The sequence below is a fragment of the Amphiura filiformis genome, chromosome 7, assembly GCF_039555335.1.
Source record: "Amphiura filiformis chromosome 7, Afil_fr2py, whole genome shotgun sequence".
In the NCBI taxonomy this organism is placed as follows: Eukaryota; Metazoa; Echinodermata; class Ophiuroidea; order Amphilepidida; family Amphiuridae; genus Amphiura; species Amphiura filiformis.
The window spans coordinates 1,591,901-1,617,602 of record NC_092634.1 but is presented as its reverse complement, the minus strand read 5'-3'; the positions used below and the strand labels follow the sequence as shown (position 1 = coordinate 1,617,602).

At 38.7% G+C, this 25,702-nt stretch overlaps 1 protein-coding gene and 1 long non-coding RNA gene across 2 annotated transcripts; one reads left to right on the top strand and one right to left on the bottom strand.

Moving 5' to 3' along the window:
- Positions 1-137: 137 nt before the first annotated feature.
- On the bottom strand, positions 138-11,957 carry LOC140156613 (uncharacterized). The gene is made up of 3 exons (XR_011859569.1): positions 11,597-11,957; positions 4,393-4,519; positions 138-763 (listed from the first exon to the last, which is right to left on the bottom strand). It is a non-coding gene; the product is annotated as an uncharacterized lncRNA (long non-coding RNA).
- Positions 11,958-16,188: 4,231 nt separating this feature from the next.
- On the top strand, positions 16,189-25,304 carry LOC140156620 (metabotropic glutamate receptor 2-like). Its single transcript, XM_072179556.1, has 5 exons — positions 16,189-16,285; positions 19,599-20,675; positions 21,871-22,695; positions 23,527-23,762; positions 24,314-25,304. The coding sequence occupies exons 2-5, from the start codon at positions 19,727-19,729 to the stop codon at positions 25,256-25,258; spliced, it is 2,955 nt and encodes a 984-aa protein (XP_072035657.1). The 5' UTR covers positions 16,189-16,285; positions 19,599-19,726; the 3' UTR covers positions 25,259-25,304.
- Positions 25,305-25,702: the final 398 nt, after the last annotated feature.

The window sequence follows — 25,702 nt, the reverse complement described above, 5'->3', positions numbered from 1 at the left end:
ACCTTGGCCATACATTGGTTCCCCTCAAGTTCAGTAGTGACGTAGGTGCATATTTTAGTGGGCGCCGTGTTGAATCGTGTGCGTATAGTTAATTGTGTAGCAAAAAGGGTGGTTAGTGTATGCAGCCATGAAAAAGACATTGACGTCACTGCTGAATTTGAGGCAAACCAAAGAAAAGTGCCTAGAACATGTCCAATACTTCCATGCTACTTTTTACAGCCTGTAAGGAACTATGCATTACGATTACATCACATGTCAGTGTCACTTGTTGAGGTCCTTATTGTTTAGATAATTGAAGCAAACATTTACTAGTACACCATGCATGTAGTTAGTTTATGCACCACATAAATTAATATGCAAGTATTTAAGTTCTCATAAAATGTTCACCCTCCAGAAAAGATTTTTCTTCAAAAAATTTAATTGTTGACATTTTCGGTCCGGCAGCATGTTTGGGAAAGTTTTCAATGCATGCGAGTGATAGCCCTACTACATGCAGTATAGGGCCTTTTGACTGTGGTGGTCCAAAACCATGCTATATCAGAAAACCTGGCTATATCCAGAGAACTGCTAAACCCAGACTGCTAATTCCCCCTTTCGGGTGGAGCGGTTAGTGGTTAGTGGGTTTTAGCGGTTCTCGGATATAGTAGGGCTAGCGAGTGATGCGACAGATAACAGATGCCAGCTGTTGACTTCCAAACCATCATCCTCTTTGTCTGTCAAGAATTGCGCCATAAAACCAGTATCCTCAGTAGTACTGCTGCACCTGGAAATTGAAATAAAATAAAATAATAGCCAATGATTAATTATTACACATTATTATCAGGAGGTATCTAGGCTGTTTGTTTGCCTTAAAGCCTTGATGTACAATCTTTTTAAATTTTAGATTTTTCTTCCAAAATGATAAATTATTGTAGCAGAGTCATGATTTGCTATTTCAATAGGTGTGAGGTCAAAGGTCATAAAGTCAAAAGTAGTCACTTGCAATCATTTTGAAATTTAAACAAAAAATGTTTACGAACTGTGAGAGCGGGGACACATTTAAAGCACTAATCTGTAATTTACTAAGTCTACTTGTCGTGCATAGTTTCATGGGCGTATCCATCTTTTTTAGTAAGTAGGGCAAAATAAAACTTACAGTTGCATCATACAATACATAGAGATTGTATGTCTTTCAGGGATGTATCGTTCGAGTCCAGACTCGAGTCCACTTTTTCTCGGACTCGGACTCGGACATAAAAAGACTTCGGCTCTGCTCGGACACAAAGGACTCGGACTCGAAGCCAAGTCCGGTCCGAGTCCATGCAATTAAATCCATGTTAAATGTGAACTGATTATACCTAAAAATGTCAAAATAGATCTAAAATTTGATTTAAAATTTGTTGACTTCACTTTATTTGCCCTTTTTCCTAAAATTGGGGGCTGTCAAATAAGTCATCTGTCATGTATCCTACATATCCACCATACTAATTAAGTTAATATCTGTGAATTAGCATAGTCATACTATTGTTAGCATTGATGAAATAAACAGGTTAGGTCTTGATAATTAATTATGCATAATTTTAATAAATACTGTATAAAAATATCTGAAACTTCTTTCATGAAACTTTCTAATTCATGAAACTCAGTGAAAAAGAGAAAAAGTGCACACTGGACCATACAGTATGCATGGCAGCTCATCCTAGTGTATAGTAACTTTGTGCTCCTTACATGCATGTATGGGTATGGTTATTATAGGGTATTTTACATACTGTTGGTCGCTCGCGATAGATTTGGCTGTTCCATCTTGCGCCCTCAGACACAGGGGACACTTATCGTTGTACTCAATGGGGGAAATCACAAAACATGTCATATGATAAATATACCTCTTTGTGAAATAATTTAAAAAGTTTGATTTATTATCGGGGGAATACGCTCCCAATAAATTACAAAAGGAAAATTAATGCACATTGATGTGTTCTATGCTGAGAAAATTGACTGGAAATCAAAGGCCCTGTACAATCCAGTAGGGATGTCGTAAGGGTGTCCCCTTTGCCAGATGTGAGAAATGGGTAAGTGCACTAAATGGAACGTAACCCTGACCGAGAGAATACATGTATGTGTACGTAGTTTGTATGTGTTCACTATTCACTGCACATTTGTTCAGTTTTAAAAAGATATTTGAAATTAATATCACAGGTACAAAGCATACCACATACTTGAACTTTTGTTTGGTAACAGCATAATCCCCCACTGCCTGACTGAAGTCAGACTAAAAGTGGGGGATATGGACCCCACCCCTAACTGATTTGTATACATGTGTAGTTATTCCAGGCCTGCTTTAATGAATGTGGTAAAAAGTAAAGCTGTTTGCATACTGGTATCAAAATGGCAAACTGGGAAAACATTTCAACACATTAATTTTCTTCTTGATATTTCTGAAGGGTGAATTTCTATTATTATGATTATTATTATCATTTATTTTATTATTTTATTATTTATATTGTTATCATTATAATATTTTTCTATAATTTATCTCACCCCCATTGAATACATTGCTCTCCATGTACATTTAAATGCTGCACACAGCCTGGTGCCCTTCCCTATTCCCTGTGGCCTGTGTACATCTGTGAGTTACATGTCACTAATGTGACACACACATGCCAACATCTCCACATTTACTGCTCTCTGATACATGTAGTTTCTAGAGAACTTTTAATACCTGTGACCCCCATCATTTAAAATGTAAATGACCCCAACCCAGTGTTCTTACTCGACGCTCTACTGATCTTGCCGGTTAATTAACGTTAATTAACCGGTAAGATTGGTTAATTATGGCTGGAAGATATATAAATCCGAGCTCGAATTCAATATGCCATCATACTGAAGAACACTGCATAAGCATTTAACATGAGCAGATGAAGTTTTCTTGTCCACCTTTAGCTTTAAAACATTCCATTTTAAAATTTTAAAATTAAAAATTATTTTCATATATAAACTTATAATGTCAATTCAACCTGTTTAAAATTTTTTACACTCATTGACACAGATGCACAATGATACCGCAAGTCTGTGACAATACAATTAGAATTTTATCAACTTTGTCTTTTTAGTTATTGATTGAAGCAATCCTGGGCAAAAATGGTATAATCTGCTCACTCTGCTGTGGATTTTTGGGTACTTGTACAACAGGTGGTGGGCATTCTGCCTGGTTGAAGGTATACAGGGATGTGCCACGGTTTTGGGGTACCTTTTCAGCAATTTTGGGGAAAAGCGCCAACATTTGCACATTTTTGGTCATATCAATTTGTAGGCACTCTTTAGCAATGTCATATCATTGAATTTACAACCGTATGATGACAAAACAGACAAAAATAGTAACTTTTTGCACAAGATTTGAAATTTAAAGAGAATTGGCAATTACTCATTAAAATGAGGCTAGTAGGCCTATATACATGTATGGACAATATAGTGTGCTCTTCATTTAAAATGGCATAAAAATTGAAAAATATTATAAGGAACACATGAGGTTTTGACTTCAAGGATAGGTAGTTTTCAACATATTACCAGTAATTACCACATTCACCTGCTACAATGTATAACATTGAATTGCATTATAAATCTGTTGACCTACTGTAATGGGGAAAAGTGTATAGGGAGTAAAAGTGTTAGCTTTCAGTATGATATACATTGTAAAACAAATTCTGATTAGAAGTAGGTACATGTATAGAGGAAGTCAGCATCCAAAAGTCTGCGGGCACATCCCATTACAAATTTTTTCAAAGAACCCCCTCCACAGATTTTTACATATAGACCATGATATAGTCTGCACATATGGTCTATGATGTGGTGCATGACACTCTAGACTAGAGAGCAAGAAGAAGAATACTATTTTAATATTTCCAGTGAACACTGAAGTGATATTAAAGTGTTAAAACTTAAAAAACGTCAGAATAATTCAAGATTCATAATTAACCTATTTTACCACCGGTTAAATATGATGCTGTGGTTAATTAACCGGTTAATTAACCGGTAAGATTGAGGTTAATTAACCGACTAAGAACACTGCCCCAACCCCCACTTTTTAGGCCCCTACTTCACTGATAGAAACATACATGTTAGATATAAAGTTCAGTGCCCCACCCCAGGCATGGACTCTGACCGAGTCCGGACTAGGGTCATATTTTTGTTTGACTCGGACTTTGCTCGGACTCGGCTCGGCTCGGACTCGGACGAGCTGGACTCGAGTACAAGTCTAAAGTCTTTGAGCTTCTAAAAAGGCTTTATTGGGACGTAGCACGCAAAAATTTGTTATTTTACACTATTTTCGGTCATGATCAGGCTGAATAAGGTATTGGCATTTTGTGTGGTGTGCTGCACCCATTTGGCTACAACTTTGTAAATGAAATTACTTACATCCTCCTCACTAAGGAAAGCCGTGCTGTTCGGTTGCAGGTGCTTTGCTTCAGCGCATGTTAGTCTAGATTTTTGGAAGATATGCCTTGCAGAATGGACCTTTTCCTGCTAGATCCTGTGCCAGTTTCTGGAAAGACAAAACAATATGACATTGTAATTAAAGCCATATATTGTAACATTTGCTAAGGAGAAAGCCCTGAATATTTTTCAAAATTCTGTTTTTACACGATTTCAATGTACATGTACTTTGTAAACATAGTACATAGGCCTACTCAGCAAAAATCAAAACTTTATGTTTAATGCTCACTTGCTGTGGGTTGGGATTGAGACTGAAGATGAAGTGAAAATGTGACACAATCTGGTCCATCGGGGCCAAAGGAGGCATTTTTGAAAATTAAGTTACTGTAATCATTACATTATACATACAATAGGCTATCATTACTGAAATAAACAAAGGTCTAGCATGCTTGGTTCTAAAGTTTTTTGATGTCAATTTTCTTATGTATTTTCTTATTTTTTTACTCCATATTTTTACCTATCTCAGTTTCAAATTTACCGCCTTTGGTCCACATGGACCAGATCATGTCACAAATCATGTTTTCCTATACTATTCTCTCGGTCGGGGCCACGTCACATCCATTTATCACATGCATTGGAGTGAAAACAACTTATCGCATATTTGTATTTGCAGATCGAGAGTCGAACCTGGCACAATAGTGTGATAGCTTGTGATACACTCCGGCTGTCTCCGAGTTCAGTGAATGCGAATTAGGGGTTCATTCATATATTTTCATGACTAAACGATTGTTTATGCCCGAGGGCTTTATATATGAAAATATATGAATGACCCCCGTTCATACATACGCAACATTCTGCTTGCTGTTATTTCCCTCCAAAACTAAAAATACCATCATTTTAAACTAAAACTACCAGTTCCTTATCATTTTTTAACAGTTTCTCCAACGCTAATTGTAAGAAAACGTTTTCTTGCTTAGTCCATCGTGCTTGGATGCGCGCGAACATCGCGTACATCACTCGCGCTTTGCGTAAATAGCTCGCGAACATAGACGCGTAATATCCTACTCGCGAGCGTCCATCAGTTCTCGCGCGCAACTCGCGCGGCTTGTTTATGACCGGAACGTCGGGCATAAACGTTGTTTATGCCCCGCCAGTTGTGATTCAGCCCTGTACAAGTTGACAGGCTTCAATAGTGTTGTTGGGAGACAGGCTCCTTCTAGCTACTGTTGCTACCTGCTATTCTCCATTCTGCAAGTTGCTCTGCATGGCAAGGTTAGTGCATGATTGTCGTGACATAATTACCACACAGTAACTATAGTGGCGTGGTGGCAGCACTGGAAAAGGATTCCACGCACCTGTGAAACCTACTCTACTGCATCCTAGCACCCTGTGACACTGTCTGGAACTATCTGATTTTAAGCTTACCTAAATTTAAGCTTAAGCATACTTTCTACAGTTAAGCTTACATCACATGTCAAGTCACACACTTCCCAGTGGACAATCAGTCAGTTAGTATTGAACTGTCATAACACTGCCTTGGTTTATTGCAGAGCCCTCACCAGTCTCACAATATGGCTACTAATCGTGCCCCCAAACAGTGGAGTCTCACGAAGATTGAGACAGTAAACTCTTTTGAGAATTGGAAACAGAACTTACTGTACACATTGTCCCTAGATCAAAGCTTCACCCCCTACCTTACTGAAGGACTACAGTGGGGCAACAAGACTAAAACAGCCCCCAACGTGGCATGATAGATGATGGAGAAGATGTTGACGCACCGTTACGGAAAACAGCGCAACAGAAGTGTGCCACCCTGGATCTCATGCTAGGACAAATCGCTAATTATTGCCCAATCATCGCGCGTAACACCATCATCAAAAACTCCAAATCATTAAACAATATTTGGCAGACAATTAGATTGCACTACGGTTTTCAAAGCACCGGGGGTCACTTTCTTGACTTCAGCACCATACAGCTAGAACCAAATGAGCGTCATGAAGATCTCTATCAGCGGCTCATGGCCTTTGTGGAGGACAACCTACTTGTACCAGATGGAGGGATAACACACCATGGTCAGGCTATTGACGAGGATGAAGAGCTTACCCCATCCTTGGAGAACTTTATTGTGCTTACATGGCTACGTTTAATCCACAATGATCTACCTCGTTTGGTGAAACAACGATACGGTACCGAACTCCGTTCAAGAACTTTGGCCTCAATCAAACCAGAGATATCTCAAGCCCTGGACTCCCTTCTTGACGAATTACAGACATCAGAGAATGCAAGATCAATGCGTGCTACAGTACCCCGTCCTCAACAGTTTCCCCGCCAGGGCGCCTTTGGCGGAAGATCACGCACAGCACCCCAACGACCAAGACCAACTAAGACATGCCCCATATGCAAACAGGTTGGACGCTCGGAGTACCAACACTTCCTTAGCGAGTGCTCTTATCTACCTGACAAAGATAAAAAGTTTATCTTACGTGCCCGCCAAGTAGCCAACATTTTTGAAGATGATGATGAAGAAGAAGCCTCTGATGTCACATGTGCGTACGTGGAACAAAACATCCAAGATCAACCACTCTCAGAAATACCAACTACACATCGTGTCCAAGTTCGCCAGTCGCCATACTTTAATGCCTTCCACAAGCATCATTCAGTCAGAGTTACTCTCGATAGTGGAGCAGAAGGCAACCTCATTCGTGAAAGTACAACAAAATCCTTGAACGCCAACATTCGTAAAAGCACTCAATCAGCACACCAAGCAGATGGCTCGTCACCGTTAACTGTTGTTGGTGAAACTACCGTGACCTTCACTCGGGATGGACATGACTTCCATTTTGAGGGTTTGGTAGTTGAGAACTTAGATGTTGATGTATTGGCTGGCATTCCTTTCATGGAGGTTAATGACATCACAATCAGACCTGCTAAACACGAGATCATTCTCGCCGATGGAACTACATGGTTATATGGATCTCAGCTCACTACTGACAAGCCTAATCACCAGAGTGTGCGACGTGCCCATGTGTTACTGAGCCCCTTCAGGAACCACAACCATTTGGCCAGGCGACTTTGTTGAGATTGAGCTACCACAAGAAGTGTCACCTCATGACGGTACCTATGCCCTGGAGCCACGCACCGACACCCACATTGCCAAGACCCTCGCAGCAAACCGGATATGGCCCAATCCTACTATAGTGCAAAGCATTGCAGGGAAAATCCGTGTCCCTAATCTCACCAATGAGCCCCTAACCCTCAAACGCCAAGAACACTTTGGTCAAATCCGTTCCGTTTACATCCCAGAAGCCAGAGAAACCCGACCTGTAAGACAAAGTGGTGCTACAAAGATCCAACCAACTCAGCCCTTTTCTGTATCTGTCTCGGTGGATCCGGACAACACACTCAGTTCCGAAGATCAGATGAAGTTCCGCACCCTTTTAGAGGAGTATGATGAGGTCTTCAATCCTTTATTTCCTGGCTACAATGGCTCAGCAGGTCCCTTCAAAGCTGTTGTCAATATGGGGCCGGTCCAGCCACCACAGCGAAAGGGTAGACTCCCACAGTATGCACCGGACAAGCTCCAAGCACTCCAACACAAATTTGACGACCTGGAGAAACAAGGTGTGTTTGCTCGTCCAGAGGACATCGGCGTAACGGTGGAGTACCTCAACCCCTCATTCTTAATAAAGAAACCCAGCGGCGGTTTTCGGCTGGTAACCGCTTTTGCAGAGGTTGGCTGTTATAGCAAGCCGCAGCCATCTCTCATGCCAGACGTCGACTCTACTCTCCGCAACATTGCGAGATGGAGGTATCTCATTGCAACTGACCTCACAAGTGCATTCTATCAGATCCCTTTGTCACGGGCATCAATGAAGTACTGCGGGGTAGCTACACCCTACCGCGGAATACGTGTGTACACCAGATCAGCTATGGGAATGCCTGGTTCGGAAACGGCACTGGAAGAGCTCATGTGTCGTGTACTTGGTGATCTTCTTGAAAAGGGAGTTGTTACCAAGCTCGCCGACGACCTGTACTGTGGAGGCAACACAGTCGAAGAGCTACTCCATAACTGGCGGTTAGTACTCCATGCCCTGTACAAATGCAGCCTCCGTCTTTCTGCCTCCAAGACTATCATTTGTCCTAAAAGTACGATGATCCTGGGGTGGATATGGTCCAGTGGCACTCTTCGGGCTAGTCCCCACAAAGTGGCGACCCTCAGCACATGTTCCACTCCAAGCAATGTACGTGGTCTTCGATCCTTCATAGGTGCTTTTAAAGTACTGGCTCGCGTGATCCCCAACTGTACCCAGCTCCTCAGCCCACTTGATAATGCCATTGCTGGTCTCCAGTCAAAGGACAAGATACCATGGACAGATGAACTCAATACAGCTTTCAGAACTGCCCAGACAGCTCTCACCTCATCCCATACCATCACCCTTCCACGCCCAGATGACCAATTGTGGATTGTTACAGATGGTTCTGTCAAGAAACACAGTATTGGATCAACTCTGTATGTTACTCGCAATGATAAACCACTCCTCGCTGGATTCTTCAGTGCCAAGCTTCGTGGTCGTCAACCTACATGGCTACCCTGTGAAGTTGAAGCCCTTTCAATAGCAGCCTCTACCAAGCACTTCAGCCCTTTGCTCATTCAGTCTCATCACCATGCGTGTATCCTCACAGACAGCAAACCATGTGTTCAAGCCTACGGGAAGCTTTGTCGTGGAGAATTCTCCACAAGCCCACGGGTTTCAACCTTTCTGTCTACCGTCAGTCGCTATCAAGCATCTGTACGCCACCTTGCTGGGTCTGCCAACATTCCCTCCGATTTTGCAAGCCGCAATGCCCCTGATTGCACCGAACCAGTGTGTCAGATCAGTGTAACTTTGTGAAACGAGAGGAAGAATCCACAGTTCTCCGTATATCTACCCAAGACATTATGTCTGGGCATGCCCGCCTCCCGTTTACCAGTAGACCAGCCTGGACAAGTATCCAGCAGGAGTGCTCCGATATGCGACGATGTCATGCACATCTCACACAGGGCACAAGACCGTCTAAGAAAGCAACCAATGTGAAAGACGTTAAACGATATCTTCAGGTAGCTTCAGTCGCCAAGGATGGTTTGCTAGTTGTTCACCGTGATCAGCCATTGTCACCTACGCGTGAGTGCATCATTGTCCCCCGCCAAGTTCTCAGTGGCTTATTAACAGCACTTCATATTCAACTTGATCATCCCACACGACACCAACTTCGCTCAGTCACACAGCGCCACTTTTATGCCCTGGATCTGGATAAAACCATTGACCAAGTCACATCAGGCTGTCACCATTGTGCATCCCTCAGCAACATACCCCAGTCACTCCTGACCCAGTCGACAGGTGACCCTCCAGAAACTGTTGGTGTATCCTTCGCTGCTGATGTCATACGACGCAGTCGTCAGTGCATCCTTGTACTCCGTGAAACCTCCACATCTTTCACCACGTCTTGTATTATTGATAATGAACGTCATGACACTCTCCGGGATGCTTTAATTCGCTTGTGCATTGAACTGCGCCCACTAGATGGTCCCCCAGCTGTTATTCGCACAGATCCAGCCCCTGGCTTTGTACGCCTTGCTCAGGACAAGCTCCTCAAACAGCACCGACTGACCATTGAGATAGGCCGCATCAAGAATGTCAATAAAAACCCAGTTGCTGAGAAGGCTATTCGGGAACTAGAAGATGAGTTGATTCGCCTCGACCCATTGGGTGGCCCCATAACGGACCTCACCCTTTCAATCGCCATTGCCAACTTAAATGCCCGCATTAGGTCACGTGGTCTTTCTGCACGAGAGATGTGGTACCAACGTGATCAGTTCAGCAATCAACAAATCCCCATTTGTGACCAGCAGCTCATTCAGTCACAACATCAGCTCCGCAAGTCTAATCACCCATACAGCGAGCGCTCGAAGACTCCCCACAAACAGCCTGTCGTTTCCTCACCAATCGATGTTGGTGATCTTGTGTACCTTAAAACTGACCATGATAAATCACGTGCCAGAAATCGGTATTTGGTTACTTCAGTTGACAGTACCTGGTGTAATGTGCGCAAGTTCATAGGCTCACAGTTAAGGAATGCCTCATATCGCGTTAAGAAGTCTGAATGCTACACAGTTCCATATCAGCAAGAGCACACACCACATCCTCGACCAGGTCGCCTTTATTCATATGGTACTGGTAGCGATGATGATGACCCTGTGGACAAGAGTCCACAGCCACCGGTTCCTCCTCTCATCCCACTTGAGCTTTCTACCCCTGCATCTAATGATATAAACAGCGAGCAGAGCATTCAGCCTGCAGAGTCTAGCACAGACATGCATGAGCTTCATTCCCAGAGTCCTCCCATAGCATCAGCAGATAGTCCTTCAACAACTTTAGCAGATGCTGATCCTCCTTCAACGCCAACAGATACCGGTCTTGCAATCAATGGCCCCAGACGTTCTGAGCGTCACCGCAAGCCACCACCACACCTCCGGGACTTTGTGGTGGATTAGTAAAGCAGTCCACAGCAATTATTTGAACTCTATGAGTATGAGAGTCATCTTGTAAATATTTTACCCTTTGAAGTGTTCCAGTACTTTACACACAGTTGTGTTCTGCTGATTGCGTTATTTTTGACTTTTGAATTTGATAATTGGAAGTTTTCATCGTGTTATGAACTATTCTGAACTGTTATCGCGTTAGTTCTTCATTAACTTTTATCATGGTCACCATGATGAACTCAAGACAAGACAAGGGAAGAAGAAATCAAGAAGAAAAGTGGCCACGCCAGTTGTGATTCAGCCCTGTACAAGTTGACAGGCTTCAATAGTGTTGTTGGGAGACAGGCTCCTTCTAGCTACTGTTGCTACCTGCTATTCTCCATTCTGCAAGTTGCTCTGCATGGCAAGGTTAGTGCATGATTGTCGTGACATAATTACCACACAGTAACTATAGTGGCGCCCGCCTATCGACCAATCAAGCATGCTGTTTATAGCGAGTACGTATGAATGTTGTTTCAGTCCAGTGCTAAAATAAATTGTCAGCCGGTTCATGCCCGGATGTCCGATCGACAGAATAACAAATCCTCACTGCCAGTTAAAATTAATGTTGTGTCGTTTAGTTTTACTTTTGCATAAAAAAAATAATGGTTATAAAAAGAAACTCACCTTGCAGAGTCGTGTACGTACAGACAACACACCCAACTCAGCCTGGAGGACGGTGTACACACGGAAAACACTGCACGGTATTGCAATGATCAATGCACAGTCATGTGTGATGCACGGGTGAATGGGACAAATCTCGTCATGTTTTCGTGGTGTATTCGATGTCCGTGGACATAATTGTCCTCAATCCATCATGTCATTTGCTTCTCTAAATATTAAGTGAATTGAATACTTATATTACTATTGCAAACTAATCCAAGCACGCCGTTAAAATGAGGCAAATAATTCGATTTTCGCAACTGGACACTACTGTCATGACTGTCGCAAACACAGCTGATCGAGGTCAGAGGTGAAATCTGTCGTGCAATGGGATAGAGCGGGATTTTTGCGTTGGGAAGAACGCGCCACCTCATTGGTCAAACAAATCGCTCGCGATGTAGTATAAATCATGCGTATGTCGTCAATTATCATGACTTTATGTCGTCAAGTATCATGACAACACGTCATACAACTCGCAATTATCATGACAATTATCATGACAACACGTCATACAACTCGCAATTATATCGTCAAGTATCGTGACAACTCGACAACTCGAAATTATCATGTCAATTATCGTGACAACACGAAATTATCATGACTTTATGTCGTCAATTATCATGACAACTCGTCATACAACTCGCAATTATATCGTCAAGTATCGTGACAACTCGACAACTCGAAATTATCATGTCAATTATCGTGACAACACGAAATTATCATGACTTTATGTCGTCAATTATGACAACTCGTCATACAACTCGCAATTATATCGTCAAGTATCGTGACAACTCGACAACTCGAAATTATCATGTCAATTATCGTGACAACACGAAATTATCATGACTTTATGTCGTCAATTATCATGACAACTCGTCATACAACTCGCAATTATATCGTCAAGTATCGTGACAACTCGACAACTCGAAATTATCATGTCAATTATCGTGACAACACGAAATTATCATGACTTTATGTCGTCAATTATCATGACAACTCGTCATACAACTCGCAATTATATCGTCAAGTATCGTGACAACTCGACAACTCGAAATTATCATGTCAATTATCGTGACAACACAAAATTATCATGACTTTATGTCGTCAATTATCATGACAACTCGTCATACAACTCGCAATTATATCATCAAGTATCGTGACAACTCGACAACTCGAAATTATCATGTCAATTATCGTGACAACTCGCAATTATGTCGTCAATTATGTCATCATTTATCGTGACAACTCGCAATTATGTCGTCAATTATGTCGTCATTTATCGTGACAACTTGACAACTCGAAATTATCATGTCAATTATCGTGACAACTCGCAATTATGTCGTCAATTATGTCATCATTTATCGTGACAACTCGCAATTATGTCGTCAATTATGTCGTCATTTATCATGACAACTCGACAACTCGAAATTATCATGTCAATTATCGTGACAACTCGCAATTATGTCGTCAATTATGTCGTCATTTATCGTGACAACTCGACAACTCGAAATTATCATGTCAATTATCGTGACAACTCGCAATTATGTCGTCAATTATGTCATCATTTATCATGACAACTCGCAATTATGTCGTCAATTATGTCGTCATTTATCGTGACAACTTGACAAGTCGAAATTATCATGTCAATTATCGTGACAACTCGCAATTATGTCGTCAATTATGTCGTCATTTATCGTGACAACTTGACAAGTCGAAATTATCATGTCAATTATCGTGACAACTCGCAATTATGTCGTCAATTATGTCGTCATTTATCGTGACAACTTGACAAGTCGAAATTATCATGTCAATTATCGTGACAACTCGCAATTATGTCGTCAATTATGTCATCATTTATCATGACAACTCGCAATTATGTCGTCAATTATGTCGTCATTTATCGTGACAACTCGACAACTCGAAATTATCATGTCAATTATCGTGACAACTCGCAATTATGTCGTCAATTATGTCATCATTTATCGTGACAACTTGACAAGTCGAAATTATCATGTCAATTATCGTGACAACTCGCAATTATGTCGTCAATTATGTCATCATTTATCATGACAACTCGCAATTATGTCGTCAATTATGTCGTCATTTATCGTGACAACTTGACAAGTCGAAATTATCATGTCAATTATCGTGACAACTCGCAATTATGTCGTCAATTATGTCGTCATTTATCGTGACAACTTGACAAGTCGAAATTATCATGTCAATTATCGTGACAACTCGCAATTATGTCGTCAATTATGTCATCATTTATCATGACAACTCGCAATTATGTCGTCAATTATGTCGTCATTTATCGTGACAACTCGACAACTCGAAATTATCATGTCAATTATCGTGACAACTCGCAATTATGTCGTCAATTATGTCATCATTTATCGTGACAACTTGACAAGTCGAAATTATCATGTCAATTATCGTGACAACTCGCAATTATGTCGTCAATTATGTCATCATTTATCATGACAACTCGCAATTATGTCGTCAATTATGTCGTCATTTATCGTGACAACTTGACAACTCGAAATTATCATGTCAATTATCGTGACAACTCGCAATTATGTCGTCAATTATGTCGTCATTTATCGTGACAACTTGACAACTCGAAATTATCATGTCAATTATCGTGACAACTCGCAATTATGTCGTCAATTATGTCATCATTTATCGTGACAACTCGCAATTATGTCGTCAATTATGTCGTCATTTATCGTGACAACTTGACAACTCGAAATTATCATGTCAATTATCGTGACAACTCGCAATTATGTCGTCAATTATGTCGTCATTTATCGTGACAACTTGACAACTCGAAATTATCATGTCAATTATCGTGACAACTCGCAATTATGTCGTCAATTATGTCATCATTTATCGTGACAACTCGCAATTATGTCGTCAATTATGTCGTCATTTATCATGACAACTCGACAACTCGAAATTATCATGTCAATTATCGTGACAACTCGCAATTATGTCGTCAATTATGTCATCATTTATCGTGACAACTCGCAATTATGTCGTCAATTATGTCGTCATTTATCGTGACAACTTGACAACTCGAAATTATCATGTCAATTATCGTGACAACTCGCAATTATGTCGTCAATTATGTCATCATTTATCGTGACAACTCGCAATTATGTCGTCAATTATGTCGTCATTTATCATGACAACTCGACAACTCGAAATTATCATGTCAATTATCGTGACAACTCGCAATTATGTCGTCAATTATGTCATCATTTATCGTGACAACTCGCAATTATGTCGTCAATTATGTCGTCATTTATCGTGACAACTTGACAACTCGAAATTATCATGTCAATTATCGTGACAACTCGCAATTATGTCGTCAATTATGTCATCATTTATCGTGACAACTCGCAATTATGTCGTCAATTATGTCGTCATTTATCATGACAACTCGACAACTCGAAATTATCATGTCAATTATCGTGACAACTCGCAATTATGTCGTCAATTATGTCGTCAATTATGTCGTCATTTATCATGACAACTCGACAACTCGAAATTATCATGTCAATTATCGTGACAACTCGCAATTATGTCGTCAATTATGTCGTCATTTATCGTGACAACTCGACAACTCGAAATTATCATGTCAATTATCGTGACAACTCGCAATTATATCGTCAATTATGTCATCATTTATCGTGACAACTTGCAATTATGTGGTCAATTATGTCGTCATTTATGTCATCATCATGTCATCATGACAACATGACATGTCCCTTCAGTGCTTCCGTAGTACGGGCACATCCCCCTCAGACCCCCTGTGAAGTGGCTAAACAAGTAGCCATTGTCACTTCTGCTTTCCACATTTGCCAATTTATGTCATTTATAGGCATAGGGAAAATTTTCCACAAAAGGCTTTGTGGACTGTCATTTCACAAATTTTTGGCTTTTTTAAACTAAAATTTTACACACTAATAGTGCCAAAATGGGCCACCAAATCGCTTCAATTAGGTATTCATTTTGCAAAAGTTTCTTACTTCTGAGGGGGGAACAGACCTCAGACACCCCCTGCGACGCGATGGCCGCTTTGCGCCCATTTTTTTTATGTATTTATTGATTTCCCCCACTGTCAGTGTGTCCCCCCCACTTTCAAAAATGGATTTACGCCCCTGAACTTATAGTAATCAAATGTTGTATATAAATTTCGGACCCCTTTTTATAATAGTGGCACCTCCCTGATCAGTGGTATCAGAGGAAAAGTGGCTAAGTGAGTTGCAAAAAAAATATGTCTAGTACTAAATTTCCAAACATACTGTTTTAAACTAAAGAACTTTTGGTTCGTTCTAAAAATAAAGTAAAGTAAACTTCGACCTTGCAATAAGACTACCAACTTACATTGTGTTACTACTATGCTTCATTGATTAAATTAGTCACAGGCATACAGGCATGACTTGTTGTTCAACACGATTCGGGTGAATTTACTGCATGCATATAATATGACTGACTTCATTAGAAAGCAATTTTAAGGATTCAGTGATATAATAATGGTATTAGTGATTGCAACACGTGTTTGTGGGAATTTCCAGCATTCTACAAAGTACTCGTGGTGTTGAACTACATGGTTTGTCATTTCGCTTCAACCATCCATCTTGGTCGGTAAGTTACTATAAAGTACTTTTTTAAAGTTCTGTGCAATATTTAAAGTGTAGTAAGAGTAGTAGTATTTTCAATGCAGCCATTGTTTACATAAAGTGTGTAATTGAAGTTGGATTTCAATTACTGGAATCAAGTAAAGTGTACAATGCGTGTCACACGTACGTAGGCTTATTTAGTACAATGAGTATTCATATGCATGGCATGCGTGTTGAGGGTGACTTAGTGAAATTATGGCTCTCTGAAAGAGGAAACACTTATTTATTTATTTTTCTAAATTTATTTATTCATTTGTTTATTTATTTATTTATTTATTTATTTATTTATTTATTTATTTATTTATTTATTTATTTATTTATTTATTTATTTTCTTTCTTTCTTTATTTTTTTTATATTTATTTATTTCAAAATACAGGCAATGATATGCACTAACAATAATATTTATTAATAATAACAAATTAAGTAAGGTGCCAACTGCCAAGGGTCACGGTCAAGTGAAAGCAAAATGCATAACGACAAAATACAGTTTCTAATAAAGTAATGCCTGCCCGTTGCCAACAGAGAATATTGATTAAATACATATATATAAATAAATAAATACCAAAATATACATTGAAAAGAAAACGATTTAATATCTTAAATTAAACAAGGCACACCATGTGAGCGGATCATGTGAAATACCCAAATTCCACAGTAACGTCCCATTTTCATTCCACATTAACGTCCCATTTTATAGAAAAATAGGAAAATGGTGATGTTATTTGCATTATGTAAAATGAAAGAGAATAAAACACTTCGGTGGTTACAAATTAGTAATAGTGGTGACAACTGTTTAACACTTAATTTTCTTGAAAACACTTTTGGTGAAAATTTTCAACTTCTTGGTGGAATAGTATGCACCTTTGTGTAGTAGAATAGGGGCAAATGTAAAGAGCGTTCTTTACTCAAGAAGATTTTACAAGATATATATGTTAATATCCGCAAATTTGGTGTCATGTCCGTCACAAAACAACTGCCCTGTCCGTCACACTTTCAAATATAAGGTCTAATAAATAGATAATTGATGCCTCATTTTGGCATGCATTCTTGTTAGTATAATACAACATCTGCGGTTAATGTGGTTCATTCAGAAACGGGTAGCATTTAGCAAGCATTCACTTACAGCCAAAATATACGATCTTTTAAAATGAGTTTGGTAATTTTTTCAAACCTGATTTTTCCCATATTTGTAATCATGGTAATGTATACACATGCCCCAATCTGATGGATTCAGCCAAATTCATTATAATTTATGACAACAGAACAAATTCTGTATCGCGTATAATAGTTTTCAAAAAAATATATTTAATGTTCGTTTTTTCCCCTTTTATAACCAGACATTTAAGTGATTTTTTCACTGAAAAATATTTTGCAAAAAGTGTTTGTCCAAGACATTTGCAATAACGTTTAAAAACGTTGTTATGACCTTTATATAACCCGACATTTAATTGTTATTAAAACGTTAAAAAAACAATTTAAGAACATTTCTGTGTTTGCTGGGTGCAAATATTTTAACATAATGTTATTTAAGTTTGACAAAATATTTGGCAAAAAATGTTTGCAAAAAAAGTTTACCATAGCATTTTGAACACATTTTAAAAATATTGTTGTAGTGTGTTTTCATACAAAACGTTTTAATGAACTTTATATAACCCCACATTTTAATATTATTAAAACGTTTTTACCTACACCAAAAGCCAAAGAAAGAACTTTGGGAGGCTAGGAAAACGATTCGAAAAAGTTTTTAAATTGTTCAAATCGACGAAATATATGTCAAGTTATGCAAAAAAATGTTTTGTAATTTTAGGGGGGATTTTTTTAACCCTTTAGCTAGGAACACATTATCACTTCAACATCTTCAAGTCACGTGGTTAGCTTTGACATGTCTGCCATTGTTATACATGACGAGTATACCCATCCTTTCATATATTCGTTTATTCATATGATGCTTTAGTTTTTACACAAAAAATGTTTCATTGAAAACCCTCACACTATTTCTAAAAGGTAATCAGGCTTCCCAAGTCAGTGCATTAAATTGGCGTTATTCTATTTTATTCTAAAAACACTTTCTGGAAACATTTTAGTTTGACGCAGACTGCTGTGGTAAATTATCTTGGTATTAAACACAGCGAAGCTATTTTATTTTTTTTTTAAAGATATTTTTGGCACTTTTTGATTTTACTACAAGATTTTGCCTTTCACATCAGATCACTTCATCAGATAAAGAGTTCCAAGTTTTCCCCAATCCTTTTGAATAAACAAGCCACAACTTTTACATTTGTTTCAAATTTCTTTAAAAAATATTTTGTTTTACACACCTTCTCTAATTACCATGTCATACATTGTTGCGTTCTGCCACAATGAAATGACTCATTTTTTAAGAATGCAATTTTGAAAAATTGTACTTCAACTCCCACAATGCATGCATAAAATAGATGAGTACTACCTGTTGATTGGTTACAAGAAGCCTATTATGATTTATTGAGCCAATCAGCAGCATGGTAAGAATGGTGGTAGGGTTGAAGAGGCTTAATTTTTGAATACTAGCAGCTGATTGGTTGCAAGATGATTTATTGAGCAAACCAGCAGCATGGTAAGAACGGTGGTGATTGAGATATGGTAAAGACAATTTAGATTAAATATCTAGAAGCTGTTTTTGATTTATAGTCATGCAGATGGGATGGTAAACGTGGTAAAGGTAATTGGTAAACTTGTGCAAAGTAATCACACAAGCCGACATAATGCAGTATTATAGATTATTTAATACCACGACAGAAGAGTATAAATTTAGCTTCCACAGCGATAATATCATATATTGCCTGTATTTTTTTGTTTTAGCTTTTGATATTTATATTTATTTCACAAAGCTGTGCAATCGTCTATGAAATATCATACCATCAGCCTGTCACTGGAGAATCCATATCTTTCCCGTGGTATTTTATTATTGTACACTTGGTGTGGTTTACCGCTTATACCGTAATACTTATTGCTTTCAAATACGTGAACAAAAATGAGCAGCGTGCCACACTGGTTTTAACCAAAGGCAAATACCTTTTAAGGGATGGGTATGAACGTTTGGACAGTATTTATTGTGGGACATTAGAGCACATCAGACATATCGAATTGCATTCTGCATTGCATCCTGTCCCACAAAAAATACTGTCGAAACGCTCATTCCAGATCCCTTAAACGATATCTGTAAAATGATTTGTGCTTGCTGGGTTGATTATCATTATATAAACTTAATCCCATCTTAATACCTTGTATTTATTTGCAGATTATCATCTATATAATGCTGAAACAATGATGAGGTATTTACAAACTTCACCAGATCCGCGGCGATAAAAGATGTAAAAGGAAAAAAATTACATGGTTACACCGCAGTTCCCATATTGCGATTAAAATATGAATAACTGCGTAAATGTATCGGTACTCTCTGTCCTCTTACTCCACTTCTTCATTTCTAAAACTAATGGATGTGGTATGACCTACTCACAACCAGGGGACATTATCTTAGGAGGCCTCGTCCCTCTCCACACATACAATGAAGCGACTCAAGACTGCGATAAACTCAGGGATATAGACTCTCTAAAGAGAGTGGAAGCCATGGTATTTGCCATACAAGAGATTAATGATAACACGACCTTGTTACCAAATATCACGCTTGGGTTTGATATCCATGACACGTGCTCTTACGATTCTAGAACTCTTCAAGAATGTTTAGATTTTTTACCCATCTCCGATGACACCTGTAGGCCAAGCGCCTTGTCATGTTCCAATAATGCTGATTGGAAGGCGCCTGTTGTAGGAGTGGTAGGAGCACAACGAAGCGCCTCTAGCGTCCTAGCTACCACCTTGCTAGGCCAATATCATATACCACTGGTGTCTTATCTTTCCACAAGTGATGAACTAAGCAACAATCTGAGATATCCATACTTTCTTAGAGCAGTTGGTCCAGATAGTTACCAAGTTAAGACCATAGTTGATATCCTTCTTCGCTTTCAATGGACCTATGTTGCTTTTATTAACTCAGATGATACTTATGGGAGAAGTGCAAGAACTGAATTTGATACATTGGCTGATATTAATGGCATCTGCGTAGGGTATTCCAAAATAATCTCTCAGAGTTATTCTGCTAAAATGTATGATAATCTTATACAAGAACTTGTCGACTTTCAGGATGGGTCACATGCTTCAGTTGTGATCTTATTCGCCCATCAGGAGAATGCACGAATGATGTTTTCTGCAACAACAAGAATGCGAGCAACTAGAAGGTTTATTTGGATTGGAAGTGATGGCTGGGGGAATTATGGCAAAGACGCTGTCAATGAAGGGGATGAAGAAGCAGCACTTGGTAAGTTTAATGTGTTTTTTTTGTTTTTTTTGCTGGAGGTGTTGTGTGGGGTGGGGTATATGGCCAATTGCAGCAAATTACCACAGTTCGATGATGGAGATATTTCAGTCTTACGCTTCTTTGGGTCGACATTACAAATAAGCACTATTGGCTCTACTACCGCCTTTGGCCTATTGTATTCTCTTATTAGACAAGAACCCATTACTCTGCATAAAAATATAATTCTAAATATCCCAGCAAACACAAAATTAAACATTTATAAAAACGTTTTAAACAAGGTATATTTTGGGTTTTGGTTTAGGTAAAAATGTTTTAATAACATTTAAATGTCGGGTTATATAAAGGTCATGAAATCGTTTTAAAACGTTTTGTATGAATACACACTGCAACAATATTTTTTAAATGTTTTCGAAATGTCGTTGTAAACATTTTTGCCAAATATTGTGTCAATACTTAAATAACATTATGTTCAAATATTTGCACCCAGCAAACACAGAAATGTTTTAAAAATGTTTTTTACAAAATGTTTTAATAACATTTAAATGTCGGGTTATACAAAGGTCATGAAAACATTTTAAAAACGTTATTGTAAATATTTTGGGTAAACATTTTTGGCAAAATATTTTTTCAACCCCAAAATAATTTCAATGGGTGTTCACATATTGTCAATAATTAAGGGGGTACTACACCCCTGCCCAATTTTGTGCCTATTTTTACATTTTTCTCAAAAATTATAGCGCATTGGTGACAAGTAAGATATGTACATTATAGGGGCAAGGACTACAACTACTGCGCTGAAACTTTCATTTCAGCACAGACAACAGTTGTGGAGTTACAGTCAAAAATGAGAGAAAACCAATATTTGATCAATAAATCAATAACTACTTGTCTTGAGTCACTGAAATTCCAGTGTAGTAACTGGATTCCTTGCCCCTATAATATACATAACTTTTGTTATCAGTGTTTTATTAGTTTTTGAGAAAATGCAAAAATAGTCACAAATTTATCAAGGGGTGTAGTACCACCTTAACAGTATTATTGTTAACAGGTATTTGGCATTGTCACTTTAAGTTAAAAGCATTTGATGAATTAAAGACAGCAAACGATCAATTATTTAAATTGGTATTCCTGCTTAGCTATTAGATTTATTCGACAACATAATTGTCTTAACCTAATTGTTTGATCTCTTTCACAGGTGCTTTCACAATTGCCCCCGAATCTGAATCACTCGCTGACTTCAACATCTACTTCCAGTCGCTGAACCCAGACAGCTCCAATAATCCATGGCTACCTAAATTCAACACTACCAAATTTAACGAACAGTCGTCTCACGAAACGCTTGTTATGGATAGTGTTTTCGCATTTGCACACGCATTGGAGAATATGAGAGTTGATTTGTGTCCAACTGAATCGACTGGTTTGTGTGCAGAGATGCAGCCTATTAATGGGGAGGTATTACTTACGCATTTGCTGAATACAAGCTTCACCAGCCTTGTCAATGGAGATATCAGTTTTATGCCGAATGGTGATGTATTGGGACGATATTCCATTCGGTATTTGAATTTCACCGACAATGCCTATAACTTTGTAAAAGTTGGCAAATGGCAGAATGATGTCACTCTTGAAGAAAATATCACTTGGTACACACGCAACGAAATGGGATCGGATGCACCCATATCAGTGTGTAGCAAACCATGTCAGACAGGTGAAATCAAGATTAGTTTCGACCATGCATGTTGCTGGACCTGCAGTGAGTGCGAAAAACACGAGTATGTTTTAGACAAAAGACATTGTCAATCATGCATAGATCACGACAGTAAAACATTTGGATGGCCTGATGAAAATCGTACATCGTGTGTTAAAATACCAGCTGGTTATAATGGCTGGAAGGCTCCCGTTGTTTGCCTTGCTTCCTTGGGGCTGATATTCACATGTATTATTGTTGGTCTTTATGCTTACAAGCGAGAGAACAAGCTCATCAAAGCATCTAGTCGTGAAATTTCCTACATAATGTTCATTGGTAAGTTTCAAAAGTAAGACTTTATAGTGTTTCTACGAGTACGCCGTCGGTTTATCGCAGTACAGGTGCAGTCGGTCTCGGTGTGAGTGAGTGATCTTTCGTCAGGTGTGTCTCCTTCATCAGAACTGGTTAGAGACACATCTGACGAAAGCTCGATCACTTACACTTGGACCGGCTACACCGGTACTTTGATAACCGACGGCATACTCGAAGAAATACTTATTTATATGAATTCCCGTCGAAAAAGCTTATTATATTTATCAGTAAGCAAGTTAAGGGTGCCAGAGTATGAACATTTGCACAGTATTTTTGTGGGACATAAGAACACATTAGACATAACAAATTGCATTCTGAATACGAGAAATGTCCTTCTGATATTTAACAGTCCTCGAAGTAAAACTTTCTAAATCTACATGTAATGATATGTACTTAAAGTAATGTAGCTGGGATGAAAAGCCGACGATCAATTGAAAATTTTGACCTTTCATATTAAGGATATACATTTTTTTCCAAAAAATCTGATTTTTATTTGGTGTTTGGGGAAATCCATATCTTCAATACGAAAGGTCAAAATTTTCAATAATGGTCGTCGGCCTTTCATCCCAGCTACATACACTTTAAGTACATTTCATTAGATTTATAAAGTTTACAAGTTTAAAATTTCAAGCTTTAATCATTAACATATAGTACATAAAACGTGTATTATATCGCGGATTAAACAAAATAAAAATTATTTGATATCAGAAGGACATTCTTTGTATTCATAATGCAATTCGATATACCCCACCCCTTAACACATGATTAATGATTTCCACTTCATAAACATTTCAGGTATCTTCTTGGCATACTTCAGCGCTCTTCTTCTCGTCATTCATCCAACCACAGGAGTGTGTTACCTACTACGTATCCTCTCACCAATCGCGACCTCTTTCATCTACGTATCTCTTGCGGTGAAAACCACTCGTCTGTTCCGTATCTTCAGAGCTAGTATGAAGTCAGCCAAACGACCACGGTTTATTCGTCCCAAGACACAAATAGCACTCATCGTAGGGCTTACAGCCATTCCGGTAATGTTACTTTTGTTTTGCACGATGTATAGTCCTATAGCCACTGCCACTATCAGTGTCCAAATAGGTGGCGATAGCTCGTCTATCGGGCTCTGGATATGTGATACATTGTGTATCGAGCATAAAAATAGTCCTATTGTGTTTAATTTCAATAATAATCGACAGCACTATACAAATGTTCAGAGCGAGATATAAAGGGTCACCGGTAGGGCCTACCTATCGTGACATTGATTGCGCTATAGGGCCTAACTGAACGGGGAGCCTTTATTAGTAGTTCATTTCTGACCAAAAACTGAAAGATCTTAATCGCTTGATATAATTTTTGTCTGATTACACGTATTTCTTTGTTTGATCCTTCCTTATGTTGTTTCGTTGTTTTGACCCATTCAGCCATTCAACTAACGATATTCTTTGAATGTGGACACTAAAATATAAACTGGAATAAACCTATTATTCATTTAATCCATTAAATATGTGAATACTAAATTATTTTGTAAATTCATTTTCTTTGTAATAAACTGTTTTATGATTTTTTATTTTCAATTTCACAGCTCATTTGGACCATCATTTGGATGGCTCTTAACGTACCGGAAGTGAGTGGAGCAATGCCTCAGGGGAATCAATACTATCTAGAAATCACGTGCTCACATAGCGACCAATGGACGTATGGCCTCATAGTGTGGAATATGTCTTGGGTTCTCGTGTGCACAATCTTTGCAGCACTTACTAGACAGCTTCCAGAAAATTATAACGAGTCCAAATTTATCACATTCTGTGCCTTTTGTTCCCTTGTTGTTTTCCTGGCGTTTTCGTCAACATTTCTGGCAATATCCCATGAGAATGCTTACAGCATTGCCGGATATTCAGCACTTGGGCTCATTGTAAATGCGACGGTAGTGCTGTTCTCATTGTTCGTTGTGAAACTTTACGCCGTCTATTTTGTCCAAATCGAGAAGTGGAACGTGCAAAGACGAGCATCTGCATCGGTATCTTCCATTTCAAAGCGACACTCCAATGGAATCAGCAACGGTGGGTTTGCTTCTGAGTCCCCCGATGGTGGCGCCCCTGAGGTATCTGGCAATGGAAGGGTGTCATCACGATCAGGGGATTATTCTATTCGTATGAATCAGGGTAACAACAATTCAGATTTAGCCGACGAAAATCCATCGGAACCAAGAGACAGTTTTGACTCGAGACCGGGAACTTCATCTAGGACAAGCAATGATTTTGATTCGAATCTAGGAGAATCAAGAATGGGTGAATCTAATTTAACCGATGATCACAATCGCAAGCATAAGTCACTAGAGCTTAAAAACGAACCCAGTTTAAGTAATGGTATGGAAGAAAGAAGACCCGCATCTTTAGTGATGTTGAATGATCTCGACATTAAGAATAGGAAGGAATTTCCATATAATAGATCAGATAGTGCTTTAAGCATTAACAGTATACATGAATTGCCTAGTGAAATCGAAATATCTGCAGCTGAAAGTGTATAAACTTGTTTACAACTTAAAAAGTGTGTAAATAATGAAATGTATACACTAAGGCAATGGAAACAAATTAGTTCGATCTTTCGATTGAACATCGATGCTTGGTCGATCCTTATTATTTATGAAATCAGTTAATTAACCATTGTTAATTGTTATAACTTATTAATATTTGACTGTATTGATACTAACCACTAAAAATTTAGCATTAATTTTGATTAATTAGTGGTTAGTTCATTAATAACAAGCATCGAAGCAGTATCGACGGTCGATCCAAAGATCGAACACATTTGTTTCTGGTGCCTAAATGAAAATAAATCAATGTTGAGTAAAACAAGCAACAAACTGAGTAAGACCTCAATGTTGATTAAATCTTACTCAAATTGGGTAAAAATTTAATGAATACTGATCCCTTTTTACTCAACATTGAGTAATATTTACTATTTTTATTTA

Coding starts and splice junctions, on each gene's coding strand:
- LOC140156620 (XM_072179556.1), top strand. CDS start 19,727: ATGAATAACTGCGTAAATGTATCGGTACTCTCTGTCCTCTTACTCCAC. Junction 20,676..21,870: donor GGATGAAGAAGCAGCACTTG/GTAAGTTTAATG, acceptor TCTCTTTCACAG/GTGCTTTCACAATTGCCCCC. Junction 23,763..24,313: donor TAGGGCTTACAGCCATTCCG/GTAATGTTACTT, acceptor TCAATTTCACAG/CTCATTTGGACCATCATTTG.